The sequence below is a fragment of the Stegostoma tigrinum genome, chromosome 9, assembly GCF_030684315.1.
Source record: "Stegostoma tigrinum isolate sSteTig4 chromosome 9, sSteTig4.hap1, whole genome shotgun sequence".
In the NCBI taxonomy this organism is placed as follows: Eukaryota; Metazoa; Chordata; class Chondrichthyes; order Orectolobiformes; family Stegostomatidae; genus Stegostoma; species Stegostoma tigrinum.
This window is the reverse complement of record NC_081362.1, coordinates 20,123,540-20,147,499: the sequence shown is the minus strand read 5'-3', so window position 1 is coordinate 20,147,499 and position 23,960 is coordinate 20,123,540. Positions and strand designations below refer to the sequence as shown.

Here is a 23,960-nt window from a genome sequence, read left to right as displayed (position 1 = left end):
ATGTGTAGGTGGTGTAGTGATAATGATGTAGAAGATTTGGACAAATAATCCACAGATGTGACTTCAATTGTGTATGGTAATAGTTTAAGATTTTTAATTCCAGTCTAATTCTAATTCTATTCTAAAATTCCAGAAGTGAAGATCTGATATCGCTAAAAGTGACATGAAGCTGTTAGTTTTATAGAAAAAAAGCCCTATTAATTTGCTCATGACAGTTGTAGAAGGAACACTGCTGTCCTTACCTGATCTAGCTTATGTGCAACTCCGGCCCCACACCAACTCATGTAACTCTTAAAGAGCTTCTGAAATGGCCTACCAAGCCCCTCAGTTGTATTACCATCTTCTTGAGGGCAACTAAGGATGAGCAACAGTGAAGAATGGTAGTGAAATGTATATCTAATTTTACAGTTCCAAATGTGCAACAGTTGCTACCTGTTGCCTTTTTATTTCCCGCTAAATGCCCCTTTTACAGTAATGTATTTAAAAAATGGTAATTCTATTTAATTATCAAACGTACACTGAAACATACCTCCTTTTATAAGTTTCTTGCTCAGCTTGCTGTCCACACCCACTTATACAGTGGTTTTAGAGGGCAACACTTATCAATGTTTCACTGTCCTAGGACCAAACTTTCTGCACTTGTATTGGTATTTAGACATTATTAGCAAGGTGGGTATTTATTTCCTGTATGTCTCAGAAGGGTGTGGGTCATAGTATAGTGACTACGAAACAAAAAGTGTCATTTATGAAGGTATTTACTGGTCAACTTAGTTGATGTAGTAAATCTAAATAAGGACTTGTCTGACCAAATGCAGGCTTGGTGGGCTGAAGGGCCCGTTCCTGTGCTGTATTATATTGTGTATAGGATTGTAAGCTACAGCAGATGGAGAAGGCATAAACAATACATTTTCTTTTCACCTGACCTGTTTCAACTTAAGGTATAACTTTTGAGCAGTTATTTATAACTTTGCCATGTTTCTGTTGTAGTGTAGGACCTGATGAGAGACACTAGGATTGTTACAAGCAAATTCAGTTGAATTTTAAAGTACTTTGGGTTATATTTTAAATCTTGTGCTGCAACAACATTTTATAATACTTTATAATTGTCTACACACAAAACTAATGAGTCTTAATTACTTCTCCCTCATATTTCTGTTCAGATTCTTTTCTAATCTTCTTCCTGCTTTTTAAACTTTACTTCAGTTTTTACTAACATTTCCATTCTCCAAATTTCTACTGAGCTTCACTTATTTTAAATGTACAACATGTCTTGCATTTTGTTTCCTCTACGGATGCTTCCAAGTTATTAGATCTAGATTCACTGGCTAAAGAGACAAATGTAGTAAAGGCAGAGAAAAAGAGCCTAGATATTCAATCTATGACAACTTTGCAACTCCTTCAGGAAGCCAAAGAGAAGGTATTAAGATTACCATGTAAAAATTGTATTTCATTGAGTTAAACAATGTGCAAGTTGAACACTGTCTTTGCATGAATTGTACATCGTTCAATTGCCCTGATCTAATATTTTTTGATTTAAACATTATAGAGGCTGAATGAACTCAATGACCCTTGCAGTTGATACAGAAGTTCAACAATGACCTGACTGAATGGCAGAACAGGCTTGAGGGGCTGGATGGTTCATTCCTGCTCCTATTTCTTGTGTTCTTAAGATCTCCATTTTAAATCCTGGTCTTTGAAATTAGGTGATCACTTTTGTGTAGGTGCAATTGGTACAATGTCCCGTATGAAGCAATGGAAAATCAGCCAACATTCCGAGGGTCTAGGCCCAAAACGTCAGCTTTCCTGATCCTATGATGCTGCTTGGCCTGTTGTGTTCATCCAGCTCTACACCGTGTTATCTCGTATTCCCACTCATGAACATGGTTTGTAGGGTTTCTGTACCAACGTCTTCAGTGGGCAGGAACCAGGAATCAATTGGCTGTGACCCCTTGTGTTCAAAAAGAAAGGTCATTGTTCAATATTTTGTCTCACGTAAAAAGTATACAAGCTAGCAAATATTCAGCATTTCTATGAGGAAGAAATGATATTCCACTTAGACAGAAATATGTGTATGTCCAAAATTGAACAAATGCAAATCGAACCAAATTTGACAATCTGGTTTGTGACAAGGTAAGCACTGAGTAACATTTAGAGAAATTCCTATACACTTTTGAAGCTTACAATTTTTAACTTATGATTGAAGCCACAGTTTGTGTTGGTAGGCAAGGCTGATTTAAGGAATCATCACTTGGCCCACAAACATTCCTTTATGTCTTTATGTAGGTGGCAAGCAAAGGTTTTAGAAAAGAACAAAAACAAAGTTGCTGGAAAAGCTCAGCTGGTCTGACAGCATCTGTGAAGGACTAAACAGAGTTAACGTTTCGGGTCCGGTGACCCTTCCTCAGAACTCAGAACGAGTTCTGAGGAAGGGTCACCGGACCCGAAACGTTAACTCTGTTTAGTCCTTCACAGATGCTGTCAGACCAGCTGAGCTTTTCCAGCAACTTTGTTTTTGCTCCTGATTTACAGCATCCTCAGTTATTTTGGTTTTTGTTTTAGAAAAAAAAATTCCTCTCCAGAAATTCAACAAATCTTTGAACTCCTACTGACTTTAGTGAAACAAGTTATAACTATACATGTGTAGGAGGACGAATAGTAAACATACAAGTTTTCTAATCCAAACACTGACTTTAATTTAGATAAAGAACCTAGAATTGGGTTTGGACCAAGTGCATTCTGAGCAAGACCACATGAAACTTGAACTTCAAGGAAAGCACCAAGAAAGTTTGTCGCTGACACAGGAGATGGGATCTCTTAAAACATCATTGCAAGAAGCAAAGGATAAGGTATTGTACATGCCTGTTAATTTCAGCAATGCAAATGTATTGAACAATAAAATTAGCCTTATTTTCTGGATAAAACACCACTCCAGTTGCAATTAACCTTTTTGAGAATTTAATTATGTATAAAAATAATTATCAGTGGTTGCAGGAGGGGAAAAGCTTCTTTTTTTTCATTAAGGATATCATAGAGAAGAAGCTTTTTCAAAAGTATCTAGAGCTTAAATTGAATTAGGTGTAGATTAGGACACCTCAATTACACAGCAGCTGTTTAGCTCCACATTGAAACTCTGCAGTCAGCTAGAGGAGTTGAAAACATTTAGTTTTAAGCCGAGGCATCCAGAAATGCAGAGTTCAGAAAGTATGCTAAATTGCCTTATTTACAAGACAGACACAATGCTTTATTGCACAAGTAGTTGTATAAACTCAAAAGTAATTGGCAAAGTAAATTGAATTGTGGAATTTACAGAAAAGTAGTCTCTTTTTAAATGGGACAATAATAAGTCCATGGAATTTCAGCAATAGTAATTACACAAATATATTTGTGTATGTGTTTTCTGTGCGTATCTTCACACAGTTTCAATAACAAGATGATTTGGTAATGGTAACGTCTCCATTATTGTGGAATGTTTTCCAAGCTGGAGTAGTGTTAGTCCATAATACGGGAGGTGTGTTGGAACTGCTTATTATCTGATTTCTCTTCTCTATGACTACAGTTGCATTTTATACTCATTTCCTTTGTTCATGCCACACTAATTGACAATAGTATGTGGTATTATGATTTAAAAACAGTCCCACACACAAGTTTTGAAGGACAAAAACTGTTATTATAATGCTAAATCTAACGTTATTGAAGTAATTAATATGTTGTTCTCTGAAATATTTGTCTGACGTGTTTTTGTACATTACCAAGTGCACATTATTGTTGCTGTGATTCTGACAGATCAGCCAAGTGCAAATCCTGGAGACAGAATTGGAATGTATGAAAAAAGAATATCAGATTTTGCAAAACAAACAAGTAAAATTGGAAGCTGACCTGGTGGAATCGCAGAGACAGGTACGTCACTGAAGTTTCCATAGATCTCTTTGCCTTAATCAGCCCCACTTTACAATTCCTCCTTAAAATCCAACTCCCTGATAATGCTTCTTTGAAGGACCTTTTGACAATTGTCATGACTACATATCCTCATATTTCCTCAGTGGTCTGCGAACTGAGAACTTGCATAAGTTTGAATTAAACCCCCTTTTATTTTCCAAATATTACAATTTAAAAATAACTAGCAGCACAGTTTTGTATGTTAAACATGGTTAAAAAGTTGGCTAAACACATAACTAGTGCTAAAATGGAGCTGATTTGTGGTGATTCATTTGCATCTCAATGTATTTTCATAAACACAAGTGACAATAAATTGCCATTCTATTCTGAAAGTCACTTGGATAAATGAATTGGAGCTAATAACTAGCAAAAGATACATATTTGAGGGGCTAAAGTAACTAAGGATGAAAGCTATGTATGAAAATGGAATCAATTTCAAGAATTGTCCAGGCCTAGCTTGCTTAAAAGTGCTCTTTCTGAAGTGAAAGAGTTGAAACAAAGGCAAATTCAGTGATAGCTTCCATGGTTAAATGTTGAAAGTGTTCCTGTAAGTGAACTAAGCCAAATATGTCCAGAGAGTAAGTGAAGACTCCTTTATTTCACTTCGATGGAACTGCTGATTTTGGCTCTTTGTGACCTGGTTCAGTACAAAAGCCTTTAACTGGCTTGTCCTGAAAGCCTTCCTCTTGAGATGATGTTTCAAGACATCTCTCAACGTTCACTTCTGGTCTCCTTGCTATAGGAAAGGTGTTGTTAAACTTGAAAGGGTTCAGAAAAGATTTAGAAGGATGTTGCTAGGATTGGAGGGCTTGAGCCATCAGGAGAGGCTGAATAGGTTAGGGCTATTTTCCCTGGAGCGTCGAAGGCTGAGGGATGACCTTGTGGAAGTTTATAAAATCATGAGTGACATAGATAGGTTGGATAGTCAAGGTCTTTTCCCCAGGGTAGGGGAGTGTAAAACTAGAGAACAGAGGTTTAAGGTGAGAAGGAAAAGATTTAAAAGCTGCCAGAGGAAGTGGTGGAGGCGGGTACAATTACAGCATTTAAAAGGCATCTGGACGGGTAAATGAATAGGATGGGTTTAGAGGGATCTGGAACCAGATTGATTTAGGCTATCTGGTCGGCATAGACAAGTTGGACTGAAAGGTCTGTTACTGTGCAGTGCCTCTCTATTACTCTAAATGGCTATCCTCAGCTAGCTTTGAATCACAAATCAAATAAAGTGACTGCGAATGTTAATTTTGATCAGTCCACAAAGAAAAATCAGTTATTCTGGGATTCCTCCCTGTTTCCTGATCAGCACTAGTCATAGTCAAAGACAGTCATAGAGTCATTGAATTATTTAAACACTATTTGTGATTGATTCTTAAGACAGTCCAATTTTCTGCTTTGGCTGCAGTTGAATCGACAGAGAAGTCATGCGGCTTTTGGGAGCTATTTTGTCATATTCCTTATGTCCATTTTAAAGATGGTTTTGCTGCCATATTCTGCCTATAAATTTATGACAAGAAGGGTAGATATTGTGTGTCCGATTGAATGCAAGTTATCTGAATGTAAATCATTGTGTTTTTCGAACTACCGATTTTTTATTGCACAACGAATAGTTGTGAATTAAATAACAAATTCACTTTCTATTTTGTGGTGTTCTTGAATAGTATCATAAATAGTCCACGTAAAACAACTTCCTGATGCTTCTAGTTATGTGCCTAATTCTGTTACAGAATTCAATTTCTGACATGATTGCTGTGTTTCATTTGCAAGTTATCTTGTCTTGAATAATTAAAATTTGATCTTGCCTTCTGTTGCGCAGTTAATTTGAAATTTAGGACAATCAGACAATGTATGTAATCTATAATCAGAATTGATATTGAGGATTAAAATACAGAACTTTAACACTTGCTTTTAAAAGGGAAAGGAGATCTTTATAAATATGCTATTGCTATTTCTCACATTCACAATTTCTCAGTTGACTTTGCTTACTTGGAATGTGAGAAAATGCTGTAAGCAATCCCATTAGATCTTCCACTGTCAATAAACTTGAACTCACCCAAACTTCTGCTCCTTGTCTTTGAATTTGGATCAAGTCCCAGTCACTTAACGTTTGTGTGCTTTCTGATTTATGTTGGTTCCTGGCCCACCAGTGCTTCATTTTTAAAATGTTTATTTAATCCTTATATGGCTTTTTACCTCCCTGTCTCTGTAGCCTGTTCTAATATTGTAACCCTGCGAGATCTCTGCTCTATTAGAGTGCTCTACTGCTGTCCCTAAACATCTTATACTCCTTTGAGCAGGGCTGGGTCATATATTTTGCCTGGGTTTGCTCTTGTGAAATGCCTTGAGAATGCTTTTTCTACATTAAAGACTTTATAGGTGGAGTTTCTCAAAATTGGCAACTTCAGAGCTCCCGTCGGAGTAGAATCTTGCTGGTTTTTTTGTCAGGCAGTTTGATTCAGTCTGGTTTGGACTGGGTGGATCAGGTCAAATAGGGTCAAGGGTGAAGGGTCACTCAGACCATGTAAAATTACAGCTGTAAGAATCCAATAACTAGTCTCCTCACCAATGACAAACAAGCCAATGCTACATTGCAATACAAAAGTAAAAAAATGTAAAGTAGATTTGTTACTTGGCTAATATGGTGTGCAAGAAAAACTGGTAGGACTGTTTGATTATAATTTGGTCTTACTTTTTAACCCGTTTGTGATTGCCAAAAACTGAGATGTTGAACTTTCACCTAATAATAATCAAAATTCATGTGTGATAGCTTAAGGAATGTCTGACTTTTGTCTACTGCCAATTTTCAGATGGCTGGATTTAAGATACTCTATCTGATTAAATACAAGTTGAGCTACACAGCTCTTGCGGGGAGTTGAAATTCAAGTTTACACAAACAAAGAAGCTTGAAATGCTTCACGTTTCTTGGAGCTATTCCAGAGCTGCCATTCATTCCTTTTCTTGTATGTGTCAGTAACTGTTGTATTATCAGCTGTTACTGGTGTGGGAATTGAATGGTGGCTTTGGAACAGAAAGGATTCTGTTTGTAGCAGAATTATTCTTTGTCTACAGTCCTTTTCATTAAATTGTTCCAAATTGACCTTCCTTTTCTTCCATAGTTTGTAATCAAATGTCATCTAGTGATAGAAGAAATTGATTAATCCAACGAAGTAACAAATATATCTTCATCTCTTGGATTTAATTTCCTTATAAACTAACATCCAACTTTTTGAAACCCGTGATTCCTAGGTACTAGTGATGAAGTGCAATGAAACGTAAGGCCACAAGGACTGAGAGTAGAAGTAGGCAATTCAGCTCCATGAGCCTGCGCTGCCATTTAATACAATTATAGCTGGTCTCACCTCAGCCTTGACTCCGCTTTCCTGACTGCTCCCATAACCCTTCGTCCTATTATTAATTAAAAATCTGCCCATTTACTATCCCAGCATCTATTGCATACTGGGGTAGTAATACCCTTGGAGTAAAACTTCAAACTCTCATATTTGATTTCCCAAAAGGGGACTTCACTCTACGTCTACTTTGTCAATCCCCTTTAGCATTTTATATACCACTCTTTGAGCTCCGCTCATTCTTGTAAATTCTAGTAAACAGAGGTCTAAAATCTCTCCTTATAAAATGAGCATTCATTTTGTGATTTGATTGGGAATCTATCCAGACTAAACATCGTTCTCTGAAGAAAGACAATATTGAGGTCTGAAGATAACAAATTGTATATCATTAGATTTAGCCTTTACAGTTTGCCATACCACTTGTTGCCAATTGGTCTGAGATCCAGAGCATTTTACATGTGGTAATCTGAAGAGGTCTTTCGCTCTAATAGCAAAACAATACTGCTAGCCTAAAGACTTTAGGTCAAACTACAAATTCTTTACTATGAGAAAGAAATATACACAAAAGCAAATTAAATCAGATAAAATCTAACATAAGGCATTAAGATCCTTTGAGTATAAAACAATGCTTCTGTGCTGTCAGGTATTTCTCAGTGCGTAGCTCTCTCACCTCTGTCAGAATGTTGGAGGTTCAAGTCCCGCTTTACAGATGAGCACATAATTTAAGCTCAGTTATGGAGTACTGCTCCTCGAAGGTAGTGTTAAAAAAGGGATCTGACTTCTGAAATGAATGCAAAAACATTCTATGACACATCATTGTCCTGAAACAGATGACACTAATCTAAGCATCCCATCTACCCTCTCTTCAAACACTACCTGTCCCGCCAATGGCAGAGTGTGATCCTAGCATTGGACTGTTTATTCACCTTATAACACAGCTCCAAGTGGAAGAAAGTAATCTTTGGTCCTAAGGGACAATGTAAGAAGGTGGTGATCTCTGAAAGAAAAGTCTAATCATTGTCTTCTTGGTATTTGTGAGATCTTCTATGTAGGTGACTGCTGCATTTCTTACATTATAACCAATTAACTACTTTAGCATGTCATCAGATTTGGAAAGACAATGATTAAATAAAAATTCTTCCTATAAGTATGACAAAGTTCCGTCTCCTCTCAGTGGTTTACACCTGTGTTTTATAATAAATGAATGAAAGATATAGAGACGGTAAGAACTACCGATGCTGGAGTCAGAGATAACAGTGTAGAGCAGGAGGAACACAGTAGGCCAGGCAGCACCAGAGGAGCAGGAAAGTTGACATTTCGGATCGGGACCCTTCGTCAGAAATGAGGATGGGGGGTGGGGAAGGGAACTCAGAAATAAATAGAGAGAGGAGGGGTGGGCCTGGGGAAGGTCGGTGGGATGGTGATAGCTGAGTGCAGGTAGGGAATGGTGGGGATTGGCCAGTGAAGTAGGACGAGCGGATAGGTGGGAGAGAAGATGGACAGGTTATGTTAGGTCAAGAAAATGGGGATGAGAGGGAGGGGTGGTCATGGGGGTAGGGAGATTTTGACACTGGTAAAATTCACATTTAGGCCATTGGGCTGTAGGCTCCCGAGGTGGAATATGAGGTGCTGTTCCTCCAGTTTGCGGGTGGCGTCATTGTGACAGTGGAGGAAGCCCAGGAAGGACCTATGTTCTGTTCATGACAAATGACAATGCCTTCTGGTTGCGAACCATTTCAATTCCCCCTCTGACTCCCTGGGTAACATTTCCATTTTACCAGTTTCAAAATCTCCCCACCCCCAACCTCATCCCATGACCAACCCTTTCTCTCATCCCGCCTCCTTGACCTGACACAACCTGTCCATCTTCTTTCCCGCCTATCCGCCCCTCCAATCCCACTGACCAATCCGCACCACTCCCCAGCTGCACTCACCTATCACCATTCCACCAACCTTCCCCAGCCCCACCCCTCTCTATTTACTTCTGAGCTCCCTTCCACCACCATCACCAACACTCCATGGCCTGCTGTAGTCCTCCAGGTCCACACTGTGTTAGCTATAGCAAAAGCTAACCCCTTTTATTGTCTAAACTAGCAACTTGTAGATCTGGATGAAGGACTTGCAATCAAATCATAGACACAAATGATGGCAGAAATTCAGATACGTTCGTAAAAACATTGGCATGTGGTAATTCCAGTTCACAGCTTTTTGAAATCACAATTCTTTTTCTTCATACCTCAACCATCCAAGAAGATGACTGCATCTAGAGGATTACAATATTAATTAATAGGTTATCCACCATGCTTTACTATGTTAATGATACTGTACACACGCGTATTGTTATCTAACCAGCGGGGTACGTAAAGAATGTAATTTAAGTAGTTTTGTTGAATTGGCCAATTGAAAAATATACTTTCATGAAGTCAATAGCATATACAATTGTGAGAAATGGCAGTTTTTGAGTCCACACTTTAGGTGCTCTACTGCAGAACTAACTAACGGCTTTTCTGCTTTCTCCCCCAGTTGTTGGAGGCCAAGACCCACTTGATGCTCTCCCAATCTCAACACCAACATGATGTGCAGCAATTAATGGAGCAAATTGGCAATGCGGTGCCCAAAGCTGTGTTGACAGAATTACAGCTAAAGCTATCAGAGGAAGAGCAGAAAGTGCAGCATCTCCAAGAACAAATCGATGCCCAGACTAAGGAAGCAAACAGGTTGATGTGTGGACAACAGGTAAGAAATAAGTCCTGGAGCAGTAACAGTATTTTTGGACCCAAATTCGATCCTGGTTTGCATGACTCTAAATGGTTTAAAGGGCCAAATCCATTAAGTTCACTTTTGAACAATTTTGCATTCAACCTCTCCTGCTAAGTGAACATGGAACAGTTCACATCCAAAGTTGTTCTGCCTGTAGCTTAGCTTGGATGGCTGGTTTGTGTTGCAGAATGACATCAATGGCGTGGGTTCAGTTCCTGACTAGTTGAGGTTACCACAAAGCACTTTCCTTCTCAACGTCTCCCCTTGACTGACGTGTGGTAATCCTCAGGCTAAACCACCACCAATAGTCTTTCTGTAATGAGAGAACAGTCCTATTGTCTGGTAGGATTACGGCAATTTTATTCATTTAGTGCTTTTAAAGCAGGAGAGATTGCAACATATTAGAATTGATAATCAGCAGCTTGGTCAAAGACCTGGGCTTTTAAACAATTTGTTAATAGGATATTGGAATCACTGACTAGGCCAGCATTTGTTGCCCACTCCTAATTACTCAGGAGACAATTAAAAGTCAGTCATGTTGTTGTGGATGTGGACTCTTGCGTAGACCAGGCCAGGTAAAGATGGCAAATTTCATTTCCCTAAAGCAGATTAGTGAACCAGACAGGTTCTTAATAACAATGGTTGCCATAATGCTAGCATTTTTAAAAGTTGAATTTAAATGTCACAACTGCCATGTTGAAATTTGAATTCATGACTCCAGAACATTAGGCTGGGTCTATGGATTACTCGACTCGTGACTTCACCATCTCAAATCTCTCGAGGACTAAAAGATTTAGGAAAGGAATCTTGAGCTGAAAAGCGTTGCATCTGAGAGCCTGGCAACAACTGATGGATACTAACCATGGGAATGAATGGCAGTTCTGGAACATCTAAGCATCAGAAGTATTCCAAGCCTCATAAAGTTTGTACAGGATGGATCAGAATCATTCTGTGTACAGCCTAACATCTTGTATTTATCTAATGGTTTACAGCAGTGCAATCATAGAACGTAGAACATTGTAGCACAACACAAGCCCTTCGGCCCACGATGTTGCACTGACCTGTGAAACCAATCTGAAGCCCATCTAGCCTACACTATTCCATTATCATCCATATGTTTATCCAAAGTCCATTTAAATGCCCTTAAAGTTGGTGAGTCTACTACTGTTGCAGGCAGGGCATTCCAAGCCCTTACTACTCTCTGAGTAAAGAACCGACGTCTGACTCCTGTCCTATATCTATCACCCCTCAATTTAAAGCTGCTTCCCCTTGTGCTAGCCATCACCATCCAAGAAAAAAGGCTCTCACTGTCCACCCTATCTAATTCTCTGTTCATTTTGTATATCTCTATTAAGTCGCCTCCTAACCTTCTAACAAAAACAGCCTCAAGTCCCTCAGCCTTTCCTCATAAGACCCTCCCTCCATACCAGGCAACACCCTGGTAAATCTCCTCTGCACCCTTTCCAATGCTTCCATGTCCCTCCTATAATGTGGCGACTAGAACTGTATGCAATACTCCAAGTGCGGCCGCACCAGAGTTTTGTACAGCTGCAACATGACCTCATGGCTTCAAAACTACTCCAAGCCAACAATGGACACATTAGCAGGGGCAACTAAAATTTAAGTTTGAAAAAGGACGTGTAGAGAGGGAATTTGGAATCTGGATGGCTGAAAGCATAATTGTCAATGGTGGAGTAAGGTGGACAGATCTGTATGGCATTGACACAATTGGAGCTAAGTTCGTAGAAGGTTATAGGATCGGATAAAGTTATAGAAACAAAGAGGAAAGGACAAAGGAGGGATTTTAATGAGGTACTGGTAGACCAATAAAGGGTGTAGATCAACAAGAGCAAGGGTGATGAGTGAATGAGAATTTTTTTCATATTTATACATGGTATGTTGGTGCCACTGGCTAGATCAGTAGACATTATCCATCCTTAATTGTCCTGGAGGTTTGCCCATCACCCCTGCACTCACTGACCTACATTAATGTGTAGGTTAGCAATGCCTCAAATTTCAAACTCATCCTCATCGCTCTCTATTCCTACAGGCTTCAAATACTCTAATCTTCTATCTCTGCATTTTTTCAATTCGGCTTTCCTTTACATCCTCTTTTTTTCACCGCACCATTGAGAACCATAATTTCAGTTGTCTATGCTTTAAGCTTGAAATTCTTTCGCTAGACAATCAGCCAGCTTGAAACCAACTCACACCTGTCCCTGTACCTTTGTGATATTTTCACATTTTTGTCTGTTGCGACTCCCATGAAGTACTTTAGCATAATTTAAAATGTTAAAAAATATAAATTCAAGCTGTTACAATTGGTTTGATTGTTGATTGCAGTCCCAAATTAAGACAATGATACCTTGTGGTCACTGTGGGTCTGACTCACAGGATTTTGTTTAATCATTCCATGACTGCCTGTTGTATGTCCTTTTGCTATTTTGAAACGAGATGAAGAACTTCAGTTAAATGGAGAAATCACAGAAGTGGCCAAAATTGTGAAGGTTTGTGATGGGGAGAAACTGTTTTCAGTAGCATGACAATTTACTTTCATGTAGCAAATTGTTAAGATTTGGAATGCATTTCCTGACATTGTGGTAGAAGTAGATACAACCATTTTCAAAAGGGAACTGAATATGTTCTGGAAAAGACTAATAGCACTTTCCAAAAGCTGGCATTGGCATGACGGGTCAAATGGCCTTCCCTTTACATGATTCCAGAAGTGTTGGTATTCAAATGCATTTCCAATATAAGGAGGGATGATGACCTGGTGGTATTATTGCTAGACTATTAATCCAGAGACCCAGGTGATGTTATGGGCATGTGGGTTTGAATCCTGCCATGGCAGAAGGTGGAATTAATCTAAATGGTGACTCTGCAATCATTGTCAATTGTCAGGAAAAGAACATCTGGTTCACTACTGTCCTTTAGAGTAAGAAACTGCCATTCTTACCCAGTCTGGCCTATTTGTTACTCAAGATGCATAGTAATATGGTTGACTCTTAACAGTTAGAGACAAGCAATAAATGCTGGCCTACCTGCAACAGATATATCCAGTGAATGAATAATACAAAAATTCCAACTGGGCAATTTTTCACTTTATCAAAGCTCAGTCTCTTTAATAACAGAAATTACTGTGTTCCATTTCAGGAGGAGTACAAAAGACTTCTAAAGCAAATGGAGGAAAGAATGGAGGAGGTTGAACAAAAGCTGAAAAATGTACGAATGATGCTTCAAGATAAAGTGAACCAACTCAAGGAACAGGCAAGTAAATGCAGCATACAGGGTTAATATGAAATAATATCATGGCAGTCACAAGCCACTGCCTTAGATCTTGATGTGAACAGAAATACACTACTAAAACAAAGCATGGACATTTTTCATATGCAGTTTTATTATTTGCATACTTCAAAACATCGTAAAAGTAGCATTTACAGGCAAAAATATACTTATTCATCTTATAAGATACCCCTATCTTTGGTGCAAATACACATATTTTTCAATATTGAGTTCCTTAGCTGCAGTCCTTTGGGTGTTTCTCACCTGGCCACATCTTTTCCTTAAGATTGTAAAGACTGCAGTAATAAATTCAGACACTTGTTTGGGTGTTGTGTGGACTTTGATTAAATATACTATTAGATTCCCTACAGTGTGGAAACAGGCCCTTCGGCCCAACAAGTCCACACTGCCCCTTGGAGCATCCCACCCAGACCCATCCCCCTATAACGCCGAACACTACAGACAATTTAGCATGGCTGATCCACCTAGTCTGCACATCTTTGGAAACCGGAGCACCTGGAGAAAACCCATGCAGACACGAGGACAATGTGCAAACTCCACACAGTTCCCTGAGGCTGGAATTGAACCTGGGTCCCTGGTGCTGTGAGGCTGCACTGCTAACCACTGAACTACCGTGCCTTAATAATGGCTTGCTGATCAACATTGGCTGCTTGTTTGGAAATAACCCCCCTTTTTCTTTAACCACACTGTTCCTGGAGATTTAAGTAAAAGGAACTCAGACGGGATACCTTCCATGTAGGACGAAATATCAATCAGTGCAGTGTGTTCGGCAAGTGAGAAAAGTCACTCGACCTTGTGCTGAGAATAAATCCTCCAAACATAACGTGACTCACACTTGCTCAAAAAGCTGTTAAGATTCAGTCTGTTGCGTCTGAGTGCTCCAGTGACGCATCTTTGGGCATGTTACTATGTTAAGTGCTGCATAAATGCAAGTATTTGATTATAACAAATTGATTGTGTCTTTTTTGCCTTCAGTATGCAAAGAATGCCAAGTCTGATTCAATATTGAAGGATCTGTACGTGGAGAATGCCCAATTGATGAAAGCATTGCAGATCACAGAGCAGCGGCAGAAAGGTGCTGAGAGAAAGAATGTCTTGCTGGATGAGAAAATCGCAGCTTTAAACAGAGTGTTAAGAAAAATTGCTCCAGCCTCTTTCTCTTAACTATGTCCAAGCACTACTACTATCACCATTTTAAGCTCATCAACCAAGAATGTTAATACACTTTCTCTCTTGTAGTCAAGCCATTTGTGAATTACTGACATTTTCTGTTTTTATTTCTCATTCCAAGTACCTGCAGTATTTTGCTTTTGCATGACCATTTATTTCTGGCACTTTTGCAAAGCAGATATTGTTCTTCATCCCAATAAAATTACTTTGATACTGATCTGTCCATGGGTAATTAACTAAAATCAAGTTCTCTTCTTTGATATTCTACTCAGTTTTTCTCCATTATGAAATGCTTCAAATCTTTGTAAAATCCTGATTTAGTGCTTAGTAGGATATATGTTTTATACGTTTACAATGCAGATTATCAACTTTTCCAGTCAATAAACTGTTTGCTCCTACCTTTGAAAGGGATTTGAATAATTGGTATGCATTCTCCCTGAGAGGGTAATGCAGCTATGATGGTAACAGCAACCTTGCAACAGACCCCACAAGGGTTTATGTATTGATAATGCATCACCTTGAATGAATGAATGAGATAATGATGTTACAAAATTTTTACATTTATTGTTTTTTTCTTGTTCCATTACATTTACTTTTTTCCCTAAAGTAGCTTGATTGCTGTATGATGTGCAAAATGGAGTTTTGATATGAGAACTATGTGTAAACGTTGTTATTTGAAGATAAGACAATCTGTAAATGCTGATCCTGCTGTGCAGAAATGATTTTTTTTATTCAACTGACTTTGATACTATTTTGATAAATTTTTATAAAAACTAAAAATATCATCCAATTATATTGATTTGAATTTTTTTTTACATATTTTCCTCATCAACCTGTTCAGAGAGGTTATGATGCACATCTGGAGAAAGGAGAGCTGTGAGCCAGGAGGCCTGGGTTTAAAATGTATGGACATCACCACTGTGCAACAATTGGTGTCAAATATATTCTGTAGACATTTTTAAAAATCAACCTGTTCAGACATATTCACACCTTTGGAGCAGGTAGGACTTGAACCCAGGTCTTCTCGGCCAGAGATAGGGACACTATCACTGTGCTACAAACACCATCAAATATATTCTTTGAACACTTTCCAATCAACCTATTGAGCTATTATTACAGATCAACTGGAGAAGGGGGGGAGGGGAGAAGGGAGGAAGAGGACAAAAGGAGAACTTGAACACAGGCCTACTGGATCAGAGGTACAGCCACTACCACAGCTAGTGCAAGGTTTTACACAACTCACTTCATGTTATAAAGATCAGTTCATATAGCTGAGTTGTGGACTCCTATAACACGATCATACTTTGTACCTTTTGTAAAATGTCCATATTCCCTGGCTTTAGTATATAATTGTAGTAACTGACAATTAACAACCCAAGTCTGTGACATAGACTTAAAATCACAGATCATTGATCACCAGTTTCTTATTCCAATCTCTTTGTCTGAAACCTACAATGTCTGTTATAGTTCTCAATGCCCCTTAAACTATAAACATTAATTTTCATGGAAAAATTCAGGAAGCTTGTGTTTCTAATTGTAAGGGAGAATTAAGCTAACAGCAAAAGAATTTTAAAACTAGCTCTAAAGTTAGCAAAGCTGATGTTCACAGCTAAATCACATTTTAATTAAAAATCTTCAAGATACAGCCAATACATATCAAAGCAGCAGTCCAAGCTAATAACGTAGTGCGTGTAAAAAGTCTTTTTCTTTAAACTGGAACTCAGGACAGCACATGCTCCAAGATCCCCTGACGAATCAACTGTTCACATTTCCACCTGGGCATAAAATGCTGAAAGAAAACCAAACACCAAAGTTTAATGATTTCATTTTCCTCTAGTGAGAATGAGGAAAAGAGAAAGAGGACAGAACCAATTATAAGCTAAATCCTTTGACTTTCCTCCATCAAGAATAAAGTGGCAATGACATATTAATATTGGAAAGGCCTGTTATCATCTAATTGGTAGTCTCCCCATACATGGGGCCTTAACCACCAGAGTCAGAAATAGTTCCTTAAAGACTTCTTCAAGTAACTCAAATAGGGCCCAGGTGAGCAGGCAGTCTGCTGCCCACACAGGAGTAGGAATGTTTCAGACGGCCACCTGTTATCTTCCCATGCTGTTTTGTCAAATTCAACAGGTCTCAAAATTTAGTCCCAAAATTAAAAATGCAGACAGATGCAAAGGGACCTCTGGTGGTAAAAATATTTTGGAGTGGACAGAAACTCTTAATTGAGACTCATTACATTGAACCTAATCTACAAATTTTACAGTTATAAAATGGCAGTAGTTGGAAGAGCTCCCTGCGATCTAATATTCATGATGACTGGCCATTACAGAAAAATACTTTCCACTCGCGATAGAGATGTATTTTAGGGACTTTTTAACATTCAAGATAATACATTTTCTACATTTGTTCATAGTGGAGTAGGTTTTATAATTTGTGCTGTGTCTTAAATACTTCTTATGGACTAAAATCATGGATGTATTTCTGAAAACTACTTGCCATAGGAATGAAGACAAAAAAAGTCAAGATTTATAGAAAACAGCCTTGAATATTATCTGAGATAATAAGGTGTAGAGCTGGATGAACACAGCAGGCCAAGCAACATCAGAGGAGCAGGAAGGCTGACATTTCGGTCTAGCCCCGAAACATCAGCCTTCCTGCTCCTCTGATGCTGCTTGGCCTGCTGTGTTCATCCAGCTCTACACCTTGTTACCTCAGATTCTCTAGCATCTGCAGTTTCTACAATCTTGAACATTACCTGACTGTTTTTCTTCAGAAGCACAGTAGTACCATCATCAATTTCATATTCACCATAATCTTTCAAACATCTTACCTAAAAATGAGGGGGAAGATCCAAAAAAAGTTTCAAGAATTGCATTTATACTGGGTTATTAATAGACAAAAAGATCCCCAAGACTAATAACAAAAACAAATCAAATCAATACTCAGCCATATATAGAGATATTAGGAGAGACCAGTAAAGACTTGGATTGGTTTTTAAAAGCGCTTAAGAGAAAGGGGCAAGGAGGGAGAAAATTCCTGGAGTCTAGAGCAGAGGACAGATCTGCAGCATTACTGGAGTGAAAAATCATGGATGCAGAGAGATCAGACTTGGGAGAAATTCACTGTTCCCAGAGGACAGACCAGAGTTTCACAGTTGGGAGGGGGAATAGGCCAGGAAAGGATTTCAACAGATGCTAACTGGACTGGTGCAAGTCAGAGAGAGCCTTGGGATGAACATGATGTCAGCTGCATGTTTTCTTGTTCCTTGTTTATTGAAGTAGGTTTGCTACAAAGAAAATCTAAAAAAGGATCAAAATGTATCTAATTTGCCCAAATAATATTCCACTGTATAGTGAGAACAAGTAGCCCTTTGAGTATCAATCTTGCCACCCAACAGTATAGAGGCACTGAATATAAACCTGTCAATATGCTTTGAAAGGAGCACAAATTAATAGCACTAGTTAGATTGACAGGAGCAAAGACCCAGGCTCCTCCTCTTGGCAATTTTTATTTTTGGGTTAGGATTATTCCACGGCACAACATCTTGGGCCAAAGGGTGTGTACTGTGCTGTACTTTTCTATGTTCTAAAGATTTTAAGGAATATTGTTTGCAGGCTTGGCGCAGGTAGTAAGCCCTGCAACTGGCAGATTCCTACAGTGGGTGCAGATGAAGATGTAGTTACTGTTGGGAATAATGGGATTCATTTTAGCCTTTTTTGCTCTCTTTCATGCTGGTCCTCTTTCACAGGTTGCTGGAGCACTCCCAATAGGTTGTCTGCAGGCATCAGGATATTTTTATCTAGCACTTCCCAAAGGCGATGGTCAACGTGTCATCAGGGAGAGGGCACCCCCACCTCCCCCCCCCCGCCCACCCGTGGCCCCCCCACCCCACCAGTGGTCAACTCACTATACAACACTATCTTGGGCAAACGACCATCCACCTGATGCAGGAGGATGGCCTTGATGCTGGTGATCTTGGCTGTTTCCCGGACTTCAATGGTCATAATGCAACGGCAGCAGATTCAAAACAATGTATGGAAGCAGTGCTGATGGAACTGTTCTAGAAGGAGCACATGACAGGTGGACCTCATGACCTGACCTGACACAGAAGTGTAATGAGGACCACAGACTTACACTTTAGGATCTTGGTCTGTTAGTTGCCACACACTTGTTATTAGAGACTGCTTAAAAAAAAGTGAATAAGAATTTGAAGCTTTGTATCCTGCACTTACCATTACTAATAAACAGACTAGTTCTAAACAAGGACACCAATTTATTCAGCATGAGAGAAAGGTACTGGTTGGGCTATTGTCGGCACGGGCATGTGCAGGAACAGTCAACTGTCTAACTTGATTCCTAGACCAGGTAGGTAAGACTCTGATCAGGGTGTTGCCATGGGAACACCCTGATTTGTTAGAAATCATGAATAAGTTTACTAAACCACAAACCACCTTACTTCAGATATCAGCAGTTTATGTCTATTAAAGACACAATGATCAATATTCTTCTGAATATTTACTTTTGAACCTTATACATTGATCACTAAATTCAAGTTATGACTTACTTCAATAAACAGACTTTTTGGAGGTTTCATATCTTGAGTTATATCCAATCCTCCTTCACCTCCAATTGACTTCATGTATGTCGCAAGTGACTTCTTGTATTGGTTGAACCATTCAAGCTGCAGGAAAAAAAAGTCAAAACTTACACAAAAGAACTCCAAATAAGGATTAATTGCAGGGACAACAGTGTTGTCCAGAAAACCTCAAGAAAACTACCCCACAAAGTGAATACGTCAGGAATTCCCCAAACCAACATTTGCACACTTTACTGGTCAGGGACAGAATAAAATTCCACCTCTTTAAACAAACTCAAACATCCCGTTTTGCACCCCTGCTTATATTGATGGCAATTTGATAAATTATCTAAACGTTAAAGCCCAGCATACATTGCCCAACCTAGTAACCTTTCACTATCATTTTTGCAATGGCTCAAATGACTTGCTTGGTCATTCAGTGGCAGTCATGTACAGGACTGAAGTTACTTATAGGCTGGACATAAGGTTTCCGTTCCTAACAGAACGACATTAGTAAACCAGTTGCATTTCACAAATATCCAACAACTTCATGCTACTTGCAAGGCTTTGTGATTTCTGGATCATTAGCCCAGGTCACTGGACTAATTTAATAACATACTACAATACGATGCAGCCTTCAATGTAGAAATGTTAAAACGTAACAGTAACATGGCATTTATACAGCACGTTTAACATTGTAAAATGATCAAAATGGAGAAATTATCAAACAAAATTTAATGTTGAGTCAGGTAAAGTTATCACCAAAACAAAAATTGAGATATGCATGTCAGGTGGATTCTTCAAGCAAGAACCAGTACGAAATAAAAAAGGCTAATAGGGGAAGTGTAAAAAGGAAAATAAGACTGGCAAATAAAAATATAAGCATTGAACAAGTAAAACAAAACAGGGAACTGAAAATTTTTCTACTGACAGTTAAGTGGGTAATAAGAAGTGGAGTGGCCTAGTGGTATTAGAGCTGGGTTTTTAAATCCAGAGACCCAGGTAATGTTCTGGGAACCCAGGTTCAAATCTTGCCATTGTAGATGGTGGAATTTGAATTTAATAAATATCTAATGATGACCACGAATGCATTGTTGATTATTGGAAAAACCCATCTGGGTCACTATTGTCCTTTAGGGAAGGAAACTGCCATCCTGACCTGGTCTGGTCTATGTGACTCCAGATCCACAGCAATGTGGGTGACTCTTAACTACCCTCTGGGCAATAAATGCTGGGCTAACCACTGATGCCATAATCCCTTGAATAAAAATAAGTAAGAAGGGATACAGAAGATGACAAACATTTAGTGGTGGACGGTAAAGCTAGGATACTTAGTAGACATGAATGCCAAGCGCTGTATGAAGTTAATAAAATGTGAGGCTGGATGAACACAGAAGGCCCAGCAGCATCTCAGGAGCACAAAAGCTGACGTTTCGGGCCTAGACCCTTCATCAGAGAGGGGGATGGGGTGAGGGTTCTGGAATAAATAGGGAGAGAGGGGGAGGCGGACCGAAGATGGAGAGAAAAGAAGATAGGTGGAGAGGAGAGTATAGGTGGGGACGTAGGGAGGGGATAGGTCAGTCCAGGGAAGACAGACAGGTCAAGGAGGTGGGATGAGGTTAGTAGGTAGGAGATGGAGGTGCGGCTTGGGGTGGAAGGAAGGGATGGGTGAGAGGAAGAACAGGTTAGGGAGGCAGAGACAGGCTGGACTGGTTTTGGGATGCAGTGGGTGGAGGGGAAGAGCTGGGCTGGTTGTGTGGTGCAGTGGGGGGAGGGGATGAACTGGGCTGGTTTTGGGATGCGGTGGGGGAGGGGGAGATTTTAAAGCTGGTGAAGTTCACATTGATACCATTGGGCTGCAGGGTTCCCAAGCAGAATATGAGTTGCTGTTCCTGCAACCTTTGGGTGGCATCATTGTGGCACTGCAGGAGGCCCATGATGGACATGTCATCTAAAGAATGGGAGGGGGAGTGGAAATGGTTTCTAAAGAATGGAGGGGGAGTTCCCCCACCGCAACCCAAAACCAGCCCAGTTCGTCCCCTCCCCCCACTGCACCACACAACCAGCCCAGCTCTTCCCCTCCACCCACTGCCTCCTAAAACCAGTCCAACCTGTCTCTGCCTCCTTAACCTGTTCTTCCTCTCACACATCCCTTCCTCCCACCCCAAGCCGCACCTCCATCTCCTACCTACTAACCTCATCCCACCTCCTTGACCTGTCTGTCTTCCCTGGATTGACCTATCCCCTCCCTACCTCCCCACCTATACTCTCCTCTCCACCTATCTTCTTTTCTCTCCATCTTCGGTCCGCCTCCCCCTCTCTCCCTATTTATTCCAGAACCCTCACCCCATCCCCCTCTCTGATGAAGGGTCTAGGCCCGAAACGTCAGCTTTTGTGCTCCTGAGATGCTGCTGGGCCTGCTGTGTTCATCCAGCCTCACATTTTATTATCTTGGATTCTCCAGCATCTGCAGTTCCCATTATCGCTGTATGAAGTTACCTGATTTGGACGGCTTGTATCACAGGTTGCTAAAGGATGCAGGGGTAGAGATAACAGAACATCTTGCCTCAATCCTCTAATCTTCCCTAGATTTGCAGGAGGGTAGCACAGATTTATAAACAGCAGATACTGCTTGACTAACCTAATTGATTTTTTTTGAAGTAATAACAGAGATGATTGATGAAGGGAATGTAATGAATGTTGTCTACTTATTTTAAATACAAGGAACTGCATAAAATGTTGGTGAACAAAATGGTCTCTCATAAAATAGATCCTTAGGTGTAAAGTTGGATTTTGTTTTAAGTACAGCAAATAGCAGTTTGTGTTAAGTGGTTATTTTTAAAACTGGAGAATGGTAGACAGTGATTTTCCTGGAATAAGTAGTAAAATTTCAAATTTCAGTATGATTATCCCAAACTGGGGGATTGGCAAACAGTGAGGTTAATACTAATCAAGTGCGACAAGCTATGGGTAATCCAGCAGATTGGAAACTGTCTGATGGAATTAAATACAAAGAAGCAAGAGGTGATATATTTTGGAAGAATGGATAAGGAAAGACAATATAGATTTAATGACAGTCATAAAGAGCATGTAGGGGCAGTGGGACCTGTGGGGTGTGGGCACATAGTTCTTTGATGGTGGCAGGACAAATTGAGAGTCAAAGTATTTGGAATATCTTAGGCTTTATAAAGAGAGATGCTTCATAAAGAAAGTAAGTTAGAAAAGTAATGCTGAACCTTTAGAAAACTGAGGAGGAGGATTTGGCTGCAACTAGAATAGTGTCAAGTGTTTGCCACTACACCTTAGGAGGGATTCAAAAAGTCCTCACAGGCATTTACCAGAATGGTTCCAAGGATGATGGATTTTAGCTCCAAGGATAGTTTGGAGAAGCTGAGGTTGGACTTCTTGGTAGGGGTATTAGATAGATAGATCTGTAGACAGATTTGGAGAAGGAAGTACCCTGTTGGTGAATGGTTCAAGAATTTGTAGACACTAAAGTGCAAAAGGAAGAATATTTTTACACTGCGATTGTTAGTGACCCTGGACAGCAAGTTTCAGGTCATTAACTATCGCAGTATAAAAATGTTCTTCCTCTTGCACTTTAATGTCTACAAATTCTTGATCCTTCTGCCAACAGGGTTCTTCCCTGTCTACCTTTTCCAAATCTGTCTAATCTTCCACAGATCTATCTAACACCCCTACCAGGAAGTCCAATCTCAGCTTCTCCAAACTATCCTTGTAGCTAAAACCCATCATCCTTGGAACCATTCTGGCAAATCTCTGCAAGGACTTTTGAATCCTTCCTAAGGCGTAGTGGCTGACACTTGACACACTATTCCAGTTGTGGCCAAATCCTAACTTGGTCTCCCTGCTCACCTTGATCCCCTACAATTTGCTTACCAATGTAACAGGTCCACAGAGGATGCCATATCTCTAGCCCTGCACTCATCCCTGGAACATCTGGACATCAAAAGACACCCATGTCAGGCTCCTGCTTGCTGACTACAGCTCTGCCTTCGACACCATTATCCTCTCCAGGCTATTCTCAAAGCTCTGACCTTGGTCTTGGCTCCACCCTCTGCAACTGGATCTTCAGCTTTCTAACCCACAGGCCACAGCACCTCCTCCACAGTAAGACTCAACACTGAAGCCCCTCAAGGATGTGTCCTATGATTGTATTGCCAAATTTCAAACAAACACCATCTACAAGTTCACTGGCAGCATCCCGCCATAGTGGGATGGATATCTACCAACGGTGAGTGAGCTACAGAAGTCTCTGGTGACATGGTGCAATGAAAACAATTTCTCTACATCAGCAAAACTAAAGAATGTCCATTAACTTCAAAAAGAGAGGAGAACATACCCCCATCTATATCAATGGAAATAAGGTTGAGAGGGTGAAAAGCATTAAGTTCCTCGGATTGACGATAACCAACATATTGTCCTGGACTTCCCACATAGATGCAACAGTCAAGAAGGCACAGCAATGCCTCTTCTGCCTCAGGCAGTTCAGGAAATTTGGCATGTCCATAAGGTCCCTCACTAGCTTCTATAGATGCACCATAGAATGAATACCATCTGGCTGCATAACAGCCTGGAGTGGCAGCTACTTTGCCAGGTCCTTAAGAAACTATAGAAAGTGTTGTGCACAGCCCAGACCATCACGGAAACCAACATTCCATTCATGGACTCCATTTATATGGCTCACTGCAGCAGAAATCAAAGACCCATCATATCCTGGTAATGATTATAGAATCCCTAGTGTGGAAATAGACCCATGTCCACGCCAAACCTCAGAGCATCTCACCCAGACCCCACCCCCCCCATAACCCACCTAATCTATACATCCCTGAACACTTCGGGCAATT

At 39.9% G+C, this 23,960-nt stretch overlaps 2 protein-coding genes across 2 annotated transcripts in view; one reads left to right on the top strand and one right to left on the bottom strand.

Moving 5' to 3' along the window:
- The window catches only part of ninl (ninein-like), a 133,621-nt gene extending 118,321 nt beyond the window's left edge, over nucleotides 1-15,300 (top strand). The window contains exons 21-25 of the mRNA XM_048536820.2: nucleotides 2,700-2,846; nucleotides 3,784-3,897; nucleotides 9,801-10,013; nucleotides 13,191-13,304; nucleotides 14,316-15,300. Of these exons, the coding sequence (XP_048392777.2) occupies nucleotides 2,700-2,846; nucleotides 3,784-3,897; nucleotides 9,801-10,013; nucleotides 13,191-13,304; nucleotides 14,316-14,504 (777 nt within the window). The 3' untranslated portion in view covers nucleotides 14,505-15,300. The remainder of the gene's footprint in view (nucleotides 1-2,699; nucleotides 2,847-3,783; nucleotides 3,898-9,800; nucleotides 10,014-13,190; nucleotides 13,305-14,315) is intronic.
- Nucleotides 13,763-23,960, bottom strand: part of gins1 (GINS complex subunit 1 (Psf1 homolog)) — a 34,123-nt gene continuing 23,925 nt past the window's right edge. The window contains exons 5-7 of the mRNA XM_048536826.2: nucleotides 19,081-19,197; nucleotides 17,272-17,346; nucleotides 13,763-16,299 (exon numbers count right to left, since the gene is read on the bottom strand). Of these exons, the coding sequence (XP_048392783.1) occupies nucleotides 16,231-16,299; nucleotides 17,272-17,346; nucleotides 19,081-19,197 (261 nt within the window). The 3' untranslated portion in view covers nucleotides 13,763-16,230. The remainder of the gene's footprint in view (nucleotides 16,300-17,271; nucleotides 17,347-19,080; nucleotides 19,198-23,960) is intronic.